Source organism: Typopeltis vanoorti, chromosome 10, assembly GCF_054136105.1.
Source record: "Typopeltis vanoorti isolate ZY-2024b chromosome 10, IOZ_Tvanoo_1.0, whole genome shotgun sequence".
NCBI classification, from domain to species: Eukaryota; Metazoa; Arthropoda; class Arachnida; order Uropygi; family Thelyphonidae; genus Typopeltis; species Typopeltis vanoorti.
Window position 1 is genome coordinate 86,780,472 of NC_143558.1, and position 12,181 is coordinate 86,792,652.

General features: G+C 32.7%; 1 protein-coding gene across 1 annotated transcript in view; it reads right to left on the reverse strand.

Moving 5' to 3' along the window:
* Positions 1-12,181, reverse strand: part of LOC150102567 (exportin-1-like) — a 448,940-nt gene that overhangs the window by 352,159 nt on the left and 84,600 nt on the right. Inside the window, exons 6-7 of the mRNA XM_090399503.1 lie at positions 10,380-10,486; positions 530-645 (exon numbers count right to left, since the gene is read on the reverse strand). Of these exons, the coding sequence (XP_090255629.1) occupies positions 530-645; positions 10,380-10,486 (223 nt within the window). The remainder of the gene's footprint in view (positions 1-529; positions 646-10,379; positions 10,487-12,181) is intronic.

Here is a 12,181-nt window from a genome sequence, read left to right on the forward strand (position 1 = left end):
CCAGCTTTGTAATTCAGCATATAGCCTGATTTAATAGGAGCTTCAATACAAGTAGATACCTCCTAAGAAAGAACAGCATGATCACTGTCACCAATGGTGGTACAATAGCCATATTCTTGAGTAATATATATATATATATATATTAATTTACACACGCACACAATCCACAGTAGTGTTTTATCCTACTTACTATGTGACTGCATATTTAGAAGTATTCTACAGTAACATGTTGCTCTATTCTTTTGTATTCAAATATTTTTATTGATGATTTCATATGTAAAATGAGATATTTGTGATTAATAAATAATCTTTATTTATGTGGTATATCTGTTTTGTATAAATCATAAGCAATGCAATTCTATAATCTGGATTTAATTAGAATAAGTTGAATAATGCAACTTATGGGGGGATGTGCTTTTTATCCCCCTCCCTACTTTAACTGGATTTAATAGTTCAAAGTGCTGGTAGGCTGACTGTGTACTGATGAATAAAACTGACAGAATGATCGAGAGAAAACTGTTAAACTTACCTCAATAATTTTAGGATATTCATATTATTTTGACAAAGGCTTTCATTTGTTTTACTTGCACCAACAATGTCACTAATAAAGCTAGGCCAGTTTTTTGGCCACTCTCTCTTTAATATCTGAAAGATATTCAGTATGCAAGGAATCATTACTACAATCAATATTACATTTAAATTTTATAAACAGCAAATCTTAGAAGTTAAAAATATTTCATTTATGAGGGTGTAGGTCCCCTAACACATACAATGACAACAGCTTAAACAGGTAGACATATATTATACCTAGACGATGAATTACAAAAATGTGAAAAAGATGTCAAAAATTACATTTTTCACATATTTTCAAATCATAACATACACCTCACTGACTGCAGCAATGATAATGACAATTTCCTCTATTGATAAAATGCAATCATGCATACTGATTGCTCTGTCCATTCAGGCAATTATCATTCAGTTTCATTCTCTCCTTGTGTGGAAGCAGTATTCTACTCTTGAGTGGGCCAATATCAGGAAGTATAACACAATTTATGTTCTTTTTAATCAAAATAATACTGTGACTTGGCAATAATGGCAAACTTCATTTTGAGTAAGTTTAACATCATAGAAGGAACTTTATATCACTGCAGAAAACAATTATAAACTGCAAAGCATAATGCAGTACAATATTCACATAACATATATATGATGACCTAATACAACAGTTTTATTAAGTATTATCCAGGTGCTTTCAACCAAATGCATTCAGAAAAATGTTGACAATGCCTGACACTCTTGAAATATCAATTCTGATATTACACTTCATGTTCTGGTGAAGCTTTTTTAATATGTACCTAAATCTAGCCATAAATGCTGTTTCAACTTGAACAGTGAGCATACCTTTAATCTATCAATCATTGACATATAGAAATTACATGTGTAATGTGCATACAGTAGCATCAATGTTGCAAATGTCACCTTTTTGCCTTCATGCATGCCTGAAGCCTGCAAAGCCACATATCAATGGCAGTACACACAACATCCAATGGAAATGCTGAGTGCCCACCATACCAGCTTTGCTTATTCTGTTGTCTATTTCCAGACTTAATTTGCCAGCTTCACTAAACACTGTGCCTAAATAGCTGAAATATTTTACTTCTTCTAAAGGTTCCCTAATTGAAGGAAATACAGTAATTTTCTGATTTTAAATTTCTGTAAAGTAAACAATAATTTCTAAATTTCTGTTTTCACAGTTTAGGGCTTTTTATTGCTGTTTTTTCATGCCAAATTTGTTATAGCTTTTATTCAATTTACAAAATAAATCCTAAAACTTGCACTGGAAGTGTTTAGGAGTATAACATCATCTACATGAAGCACAGAGCTATGTTGATTTCTCAAACTAATACTAGCTTTAATGCCACTTTCTTTCATAATGTGATCCATATAAATAAATAACAGTGAAGATAGTGTGCATCATTGTCTTACTCTTGATTTTACATGAAATCATCTTCCTATATTTCCTTCAATTCTAACTGCTACTTTCAACTTAAATATACACTATGCATATGTTTTGTATAATGTTCCACTTGCTCCATAGGACTGTAGTGATTTCTATAACTTTTCTCTAGACACCATGTCCTATGCTTTTTCCAGATCTACAAAACAGAAGTACAGATCCCTGTCATATTCCCATGATTTTTCAACTATTTGTTGTGAGATGAATATCTGATCCAGACGAACTGATGTTTGCCCTGAATCTAGCTTGTTCTCCTTAAGTTTCTCTACAATTTTTCTCAGCCTCTTTTCAAGAATACTTACATAAGTTACTTGAAATACTTCATAGAGAAATAATTATGCAATGTTGCCACTGCAAAACTTTTATACCTTCATATGTGAGCATTTCTAGTTGAATACCAACTCCAGCTGTTCTTTCCACATTTCAGTCTTTTGATAACTGCTTTCTCACCTCAAGTAGTGATACATATTCCTGTTTGCATTCCTCTTGAATATTTTCTGCTACTGTTCAAAAAATTACTGTTCTGTCACTGCTGAACATTTTTTGCTACTGCTTGTTTTAAGTCTTTCAAAGTAATTACTCCAGATGCCTAAAGTATCCTTCAATTTTTATATCACTTTTGTCATTGTTGACTCATTTTATGTACTCTTTCCTCCATGTTTAAGTTTTTTTAAAGCGCCTCCATAACATTTTTCCACCATCCTGATATTTATCTTCTATATTCCTACCAAAATCTTCAGATTACTTTTTGTTTAGCTATTTTCACACATAGCTCAACTATGATATTTTTCTCTACATTCTTTTAGTATCTGCCAGCTTACCTGATAGGAACTTTCAGACTGCTTTCTTTAATTTGTGTCAACCATGAAGTTCTTATTTTTCTATAGTTTAGACAACTTTATCACATGTATCCCTAACTGAATCAATGTTTTCTTCAGAATTTGCCACTGAGCCTCCAAGGTTTTCATTTTTGTTTTCAAAACTGCTTGTTTCCAATTCCTCTGTATATACTATTGTATCCCAAATCTGCATAAAGATATCATTATCAACAATAATGTAGTTATTAAGCATTTACTTATTTCATTTTGTCTTCTCTCCATATGAACTTGTGCACATCATTCATGCTGGAATATGGTTAGTAATCACTAGTCTGTATATCCATATCCTGAGCAGAAATCCAGCAGGTATTTACCATTATTATTAGCCTTGCCCTTCTCCAAATGTTTCCAAAATATTTTGACATGCCTGGTGGAATTCATTTCCTAACCTGCTGTTTAGATCTCCACCAAGGACCACTTTTTCCATTTTCTTTATATCAGCTGCCTGCTCTAATGACTTCAAAAATTCTTCAGCTTTTTGCGTAAAAGAACCAAATAATTTTCATTGTTCATTTACCTATTTGGCAATTTCCCACATGCTTGAAATTACTTCCCAATCAGGAAGTTTATCTTCATGTTTGATGTTGAATGATACTGCTATTCCATCCTTTCCTTCATTATTACTGCCAATTATTTAGTAGTATCTCACCTGTTTGTCTTCTTTGTCTTAGTAATATCAATTACATCCACATGGTACATTTCCAATTTTCTTTCCATTAATACTCCATATGTTGATGGTTCCCATTTTCAATTTTTCTGGTGTTGGGTTCATTCTTTTTCTTCTAGATGTTGAAGTTTGTTTCAGTAGTTGACTTTTCACTTTTCATTCAGCCTACTCATGTACTATCTCATGTTGTATTATCACATGTATTTCTAGTTTAAGCCATGAAAATTTTTATTTCATTTATTTATTTTTTTATATATAGCTATGTAAACAATACATCGAATTCTTACAATACTGAACAATGTTTTAATGAATATGAATACTATTATGAATTACTGGAGATAGTCATTCAAGTTTTAAAGAAATCTAGCCAACAGTAAAAATCAAAGCAGAAAAAAACCATCAAATGGTACCAGATCTGATTTGAGGAAAATGCTAGGTTAGAAGAAAAAGCAAAAAATGAGTGAAGAACCCAATAAAGAGAATGATAGCAAGACTGTATATAATATTATATAAAAGAATTAACAAAAACACACATAATTTTTCTTTTCCAAAATTTTTCTTTTGATTTTCCAAATCAATTTCTGCTTGAACTTTTTAACCAAATACTATATACTCATGAAATGCCAGATGACTGGAAGACAAGCATCATAATACCAATTCTCAAAAAGGAAGATAAAAGTATGAAAATTATAGACCCATAACTCTGCTAAATCATAGCTATAAAATCTTCACACACATTATTCAAAGCAGAATCCAGACTTTAATGAATGAGAACAATAGGAGAAGATTAAGCAGGATTCAGACCTGGAAGGTCTACTATAGACCATATTTTTACAGTTAATAGTCTGGGTGAAAAGTACTGGGCATACAACTTACCTATATACAGCAGTTTTATTGACCTCAAACAAGCACATTTGATTCTACTGACAGAAACAAAATAATAAACATCTTAAAATCTATGACGTTGGATTCACAACTACAAACCTTTGTTAACAATTATTATAAAGATACCAAAGCAAACTGTCAAATTTAATAAAATAAAAACAGAAATTCAAAGCAGAAAAAGGAATCATACAGGGTTGCCCACTCTCAAATTTATTCATTATTTCATTATCTATCTTGAAGAAATATGCAAATCCATAGCTGAAGAACCAGGTATACAAATATCAACCACTTCAAATATGCAGACAATATTATTATTCTTGCAGAATCTAAAGAACAATTCAAAAACAATAAAAATTAACTGGAATTTAATCGGAAAAAATGAAAATTAATTGGAAAAACTTTGGAATTTTCATTCCAAAAAAACTTTTGGAATGAAAATAATTCTAAGCAAAACTAAAACAACAAATAAGAAAGAGATGAGGAAAAAATTTCAATAAACTTAAAAAAGGATGGTCTAATATGAATAAATTAAACAAAATATGGAAAAATAACAGCATTTCAAAAAGCCTCAAACTAAAACTCTATAAAAGCATTATTATACCTACAGCAATGTATGGAGCCGAGAATTGGACACACAATCAAAAAGAAATACAGAAAATCCGAGTATTTGAAATTAAATGCTAAGAAAAATAAGACTCACTGGTCAAAACACAAAACAAATAAGTCAAACACAAATTAAACTATAGAAAAGATATCATAGCTATAATTCTTAAACAGAAATTAAGATAGTGATTTTCTTCCTTGACTACTTGTATAATAACTAAAACACTTTTTTTGAATGTTAGTCAAGTGGGTTTTAATTTATCACCCTATACGTTTCGTCGATTTTTGCTATCGGCATCTTCAGGGAATACAATTGGTAAGCTATATGAAGGTAACAAACTAGATTTTAACTGACAGTCTAATTCATACAAAATTAGTATTGTGCGAGACAATGCGCGAGTTATTTGTTGCGAGACATAATGTAATTGGCGTGAAAGTTCATTTCTTTGATGTTTAGTGATCTGATTAAAGCTTTCCAAATTTCTGGTAGGATTAGACCTTGATTCTTATTTAGGTTTCCTGTTGAACGGGCAACCGTAGCAGCCTCCTTGAAGGTTCTGGAATGGTAGTTCTTCTATATAGGGCATATGACTCTTATCCCACTCAATGAGATGGTTGGTAGAGGCAAAGTGGCAAGAAAGTCCTGAAATATCTTGTCTGTTGTTTCTGACATATCCTGTGTTCTTTCTGTCTCGTTTCGAAGCTTCTAGAGGTCTGACCAATGTAACTAACACCACAGGAGCAAGGTATATTATATACTCCAGAGTACTTGTAGAATGGATGAGGGTCTTTCGGTGATCTTAAAAATTTCCAAATAGTATTGACTGGCTTGAATGCTACTCTAATATTGTGTGGTTTTAGAAGGATAGCCAATTTTTTGGAAATACTGCTGACAAATGGAATAGTTATAGTACTGATGTATTGGGTTGTAAAAATAATCATATTAAAAAATTCTGAATATTTTTACGTATTAATTATGCTTGTTAGTTTTGTTTTCATACACGCAGTGTCTGCACTTGTGATGTGCTCGTTATGAAAATGTTATATTAGAAGTAACATGTAAAGAAGTAAAAAAATTGATGTACTTACTAAACTGAATATTTGTGTTACTTATAAGAAAGTTTGTTGTGGTTTAAAATTGTTGAATTTTGTGTTTTGTGAAGGACTTTCTCTTAGCGCTAATGGATACAGCTAGTCAGCCATTTTATTGCAGTGCGTAGTTTCTGACTTTTGTAGAGTGCGCATGCTCCCGGAGAGGATTTGATGTGTGATTGACAGCTGACAAGGAAAGTGTTGCGTATCCAAGTAACGGTTGTAAACAAGAGAGCGTTCTGAAGTTTTTAGAACACTGGCCGGTAAATATTCAAGTTGGAAGGAACTTGATTTTTTTTGTGTGTGGCAGTCGGAAGAAATTTTATAGTGTATTCCGAAAAAGGAATAGTGGAAATAATAGGTTTCAAGGAGGAATAAGTAATGAATAAAAGGAAATCTTGAAACTGTAAGTTTTTTTAAAGTGGAAAAAGTTAAGACTGTCATTTAGTATTGTGAATGAAAGAAGAACTTGTTGCTTACATTCTAAAGTGAATGTTTTTCTTAGAGAAAATATTGATAAGGAAGTTCTATAGGTATTAAGGATGCCTGAAAGTGAATGTTTAGAAAATATATTGATTAAGAAGATTTATAGGTATTAAGGATGCCTGATCTGATGAGTATTGCTACTAAAAGGAAACAAGATTTAGTCAAGAAGACTTTTATGTATGTTACATTGATTGATGAAAAGGATCCTGAAATTGAAGTACAGAGCCGTGTAACTTCTGAAAAAGAGCCTTAACAGAAAGAGAAAAAGACTATGAACATTTTGTTGTGACTGTGAAAGAAAAAGTGTTCAGTCTTAAGAGTAAGTTTATATTTTTAAATAAGGCCTTGGATCCATATAATCTGCAGTTATAGTTATGTATTATTGCTAGAAGTGTATATTTATTGTTTTAATTTTATTAAATGTGTTTATTTTGTACTTGGTTTTGAGTCAATGATTAGTTGGATTCTGAAAGAGAGAGTTAAAGTCATTGCACCAATTGGAGTGAACTTTTGTGCAATACAATTACATATAGGGACACTCGGAGTCAAAATAAAAATAATTGTTAGTAAAAGAGATTTATATAATAAATCACCTCATAAGTATATAGTATAATTATTAACAAAGGCACAGCCGGTAGACTAAATAGTTAATATACTATATATATGTATAAAAAAAGAGGGAATAAATATATATATAAAAAATAACAGGGTGTCATCACGTCTTTGTGGTATATCCGAAAAGAGGATATTGTTGCAGAGTCTTTTAGGATAACCATTTAAGGATAGCTCTCTGGATATTGTAGTTAATTCTTTTTGTAAGTCATCTTGGTCTGTTGTGTAATGTATAGCTCTTTTCTTAAGCATATGGATAATGCTAAGTTTCTGGGATATGTGATGTGACGAGTTGAAATGGAGGTAACGTCCAGTATTCGTAGGTTTTCTATACACAGACAGGTTGATACTGTTATTGGTTTTTTTATTTTATTTTTTATTTTTTTTTTATTAGGATGTCTAGAAATGAAAGTTTTTCATCTTTTTCAATTTCTAATGTGAATTTGATGGTATGGTGGAAACTATTGATTTGGTTGAGATAATCCATTAGTTTTGTATGATTCCAAATGATAAAGATGTCATCAACATATCTGTACCAAATTTTTGGTTTTGGGGTAATTTGAGATAAGATTTTATCCTCAACAAGAAGGAGAGAAGGGGTTCAAAGTTAAACAATGAAACAATGATTGAACAAAGTAGTGATGTTTCTTGGGAATAAGTTGTCTTATTCTTGGGAATATGTTGATGACTTCCACAACCGGAATGTTTGTAAACAGAGATGTGATGTCAAGGCTTGCTAGTATATCATCTTCAGATATAGGGATATTTTTTAATTTTTCAATAAAATGTTGTGAGTTTTTAATATAAGTATCTGAGTTGTGAATGTGTTGTTGTAAAATCTTGGCTAGATATTTAGACAGTTGGTAAGTGTTGGTAAGTAGGAGAATAGATTCCATCAACTATTGGACATAATTGTATACCTTCTTTATGTATTTTAGGAATGCCATACAATCTTGGAGTCAACGGGTGCATGGATTTTAGCTTTCTTATCAAGTCTATAGGCCAGTTAATCACCCCACGTAATAGTTCATTGGTGTCGTTATGGTTTTTTTGCATAGGATCTGTACTGAGGACGTCATAGACAGATGTGTCTGATAATAGATTTTTAATTTTTTCTTCATAATCTTTTGTATTTAAGATAACAGTATTGTTGCCTTTGTCAGCTTTAAGTATGATGATGTCTTTATTATTCCTTAATTTGAGTAGTGTTCTGCTTTCCATTTGGAAAGAACATATTGTGCGAGACATTCGCACACTGTCTCGCAATACTAATATTAATTCTGTCTCGCAATACTAATTTTGTATGAATTAGAACTGTCAGTTAAAACCTAGTCTGTTGCCTTCATATAGTTTACCAATTGTATTCCCTGAAGATGCTGATAGCAAAAAGCGGTGAAACATGTAGGACGATAAATTAAAATTCACTTGACTAACATTCAAAAAAAGTGTTTTAGTTATTAGAAATTAAGATAGTTTGGACACTTTCCAGAGAATGTCCAAAGAGACAATCAAGGAGTAGACCAAAAAGAACTTGGCTACAGCCTTTGAAGTCACAATTATCGAGCATCAGAGAGATTACAGAAATAGCCAGAGATAGAACTAGATGGCAAAGATTTGCACATAGGGGGACTCAACCTGTCATATGATGGATGAGAAAGAAGATGAAATTCCTGGATAGCTTAGCAGATTTCAAAGAAACATATTTATCTTTAGGAAAGATAGACTTCTATTTGGATTTGTAGGTCAGATTTATTACAAAGAGGATTTCCACTCCCGAATGATAAAAGAAGCCACAACGGTTATTCGTTCAAAATGAAACCTACATAGAAACCAAGGATTAATTCTGCCTGAGATCTGGAAGACCCTCATCAGATCTTTAAACTTTCCAGAATTGAATTTTGCTACAAATTATAGAGCATTCTACATAACAACAAGCGAGATCATACACTCTCTATGCATGTGATGTACACATTCTTCTGTATTTTATAAAAATGCAATTATATTTGGTTCTTTTACAGTTTTAGTGTAACAGTTTTAGCATTTAAGTGGTTTTACATCTATATATCTTTACCCTGACGAAGTCAACAGCTATAGTTGACGAAACTAGTTGGTATAACTTAGTTTGTAATAAATATGACCTACAAACCCAAATAGAAGTATATCTTTCCTATAGTTCTTGTGGTCAAAAATAACCGTTTCATCATTATATTTATCTTTAGATAAACAAGAAAATGTAACTCAAAGGTTACTCAAAATGCACCTAACCAAGAAGCCAACAAACAAAAAAGCAAGCAGGAACAGTGCATGTGCATACCAGAATTATATACCTATGAAAGTCTGCTGGAAAGATAAGGAGCATTAGAATCGGCATTAGCTCTGCACAAAACAAACATGATAAAACTACAAGAAATCATATCAGAATGGCTTATGAATTATCTTGACGACGCTAGATAACCTTTCCTCCTAATCTTCCTCATTTTTTTTACATGTTTTCATTACACTTCAATTATTTCACCATCAAAAGACAGCAAGTTTGAATCACGCTCTGATTCAGTAATCGTGAATATAAGTGAACGTGCATTTGGCATTTAGCACAATACCTTTTTAACTGATATAATTGTTAATAGCTGCTGTGGAAAGAGAGGGAACAAAACAATTTTTCATATGAGTCTGGTTAGCCGGGTGGATTGTGTCTGGATTTGAATTCAACTTGGTTTGGTGAATGCCCTTAAGAGGTAGCTAAATTTCATCATGCAGTCATAAGAAATTAAACTCAGCTTACTGACAAGGCTTTAAAATGTTCTATATTTGGTCTAAGATAATCATGAATTCTGCCTTATGGACAGAATTCATGTAAAATATGTATATACTAGCAGTATCCATAATTATGAATTATCTTGACAATGCTAGACAGTCTAACCTTCACCCCCCCCCCGTAATCACTCTCATTTTCTTACGTGTTCATCACATTTCAATCATTTCACCATCAAAAGTGAATGCCTGATCAGTCTTGATTAATTATATCAACAAATGTAATTATAACAAAGACGGTATTAAAATCCCATTTTTCATACAAAACAGCAAAATGAGAAGAATGTATCATATCATTAATAAAAAAAAAAAAAATAATACTCACCTGTACAAGTATCATGTTTAATTTATTTAAGTATACTTTTTCCCTTTCCAGACTTTCTGGATCTGATGATGTCTTAATTATTAAACCCACTATGTACTTCTTAATACCTAAAAAAAAAAAAAAATTACAAAAATGTTGTTATTAAAAAAGCCCAATTCACTATGCATGGTAACACTTGCTATCAACAATGAATACAATAATAATGAAATGAAGTGTGATATGATTTTCAAGTTGGAACTGAAAGGCTTCCTTTACTTCATCATATTAGTGTTTCAATTACACCATTAAGTAACTAAACATGAAAAAGTGATATATTTATGAAATCTGTGAAGTTAGTTACGGAGTAGAGAATAACCGAATGGCAGGGAGGGGGGGGAAGAAACTAAATCAAAGGAATAAGTGGCATAATTTATGAATGTTATCAAATAATTAATTTCACATTCTTAATAAAATTATCATAAAACTTATATTAATGTTATATTAAAAAAACAGAAAGATGTGGCATGGTTCACAAAGAAATGAGAATTATAAATGGTCACATTTATAAACCTACTGAAGGGACAGTAAACAACTGAACAGTAAATTTTTTTATTCAAAGTGCTGAAGGTCATGAGTAAATCTCCATTAACACACTCAATATCCAACTGAAATGCAAACTGATATTAGGTCCTACATACACTGCTTGGAAAGAAGTAAACAGACATCAGTGTGAGGAATAAATAGCCATGGCACCTTAATAAGATGTAGGACTTCCTTCTGCCCCGATGACTGCAGCAATCCCACGAGGCATAATTTCCATAAGCATACATTAGTGATCAATGAGAATTTTGGACCATTCTTCCTGTAGGCATGTAATAAGGTCCCAGACTATTGTGGGATGGACATCCCTTGACCTCACCCAATGCTCCAGTTCATCCCACAGATGTTCAGTAGGGTTCAAATTAGGGCTCTGTGGAAGTCAGTCAAGTGTGGTAACGTTCATGTTTACAAAGCATGCAGTTACAGCAGAAGCCTTATGACACAACACATTGCTGAAAGAGTGGTCAGTTCTGTAGTAATGTTACAAAGTATGAAGCATTGCACTGTCCAGAATGTTCTGATAGCTATCGAAAAAGTCCAGGAAAACAGGACCATACCATCACACCCTCACCTCCAAATTTCATAGTGAGATTATGCACTCTAGTAAGAGACATAAAGCAGGCATCTGCCACACTAGTCCATCTGGTCGGTACAGGGTGTAGTGTGATTAGCTACTCCATACCACAGCATTCCAAGTCCCACAGTACATGCTCTTTGCACCACTGAAAACAACACTTCATGTCGGTTTGGGTAATGTGGGGCTTGCATATTATGGTCCCACCATGGAAGCCCATGTTGTGAGCCTCGGTTCTGAATATTTTTGTGGAGATGCAGAGATCCAGTTAACATTTCACTCACGAACGTGAGTCACGTTTGGTAAGTGGGATGCTTACTGTAGGTAGCATTTGCACTTGGCTCCCTGTGCTTCCATCCCAGTACCATACTGATTTTTGACTTGGATGGTCCAACTCGTCAACAATTTGCCCAACAGCAGGCCAGCAACATGACATCCTATCACAATGCCTCTTTCATACTCTGTCAGTTTCCTTCTCACATCCATTCCATCCCGACACAGTTGCAATGACTTGGGAGCATCATATTCCTCCAATTGATACCGGCAACAAAGACATGAGTCGTTACATGGCACTATGTATCTTGCCCATAGGGATGTGTCCGTTCTTCTTTCGCAGTGTATATTCACTAATGCAATGGTTTAAGAAATG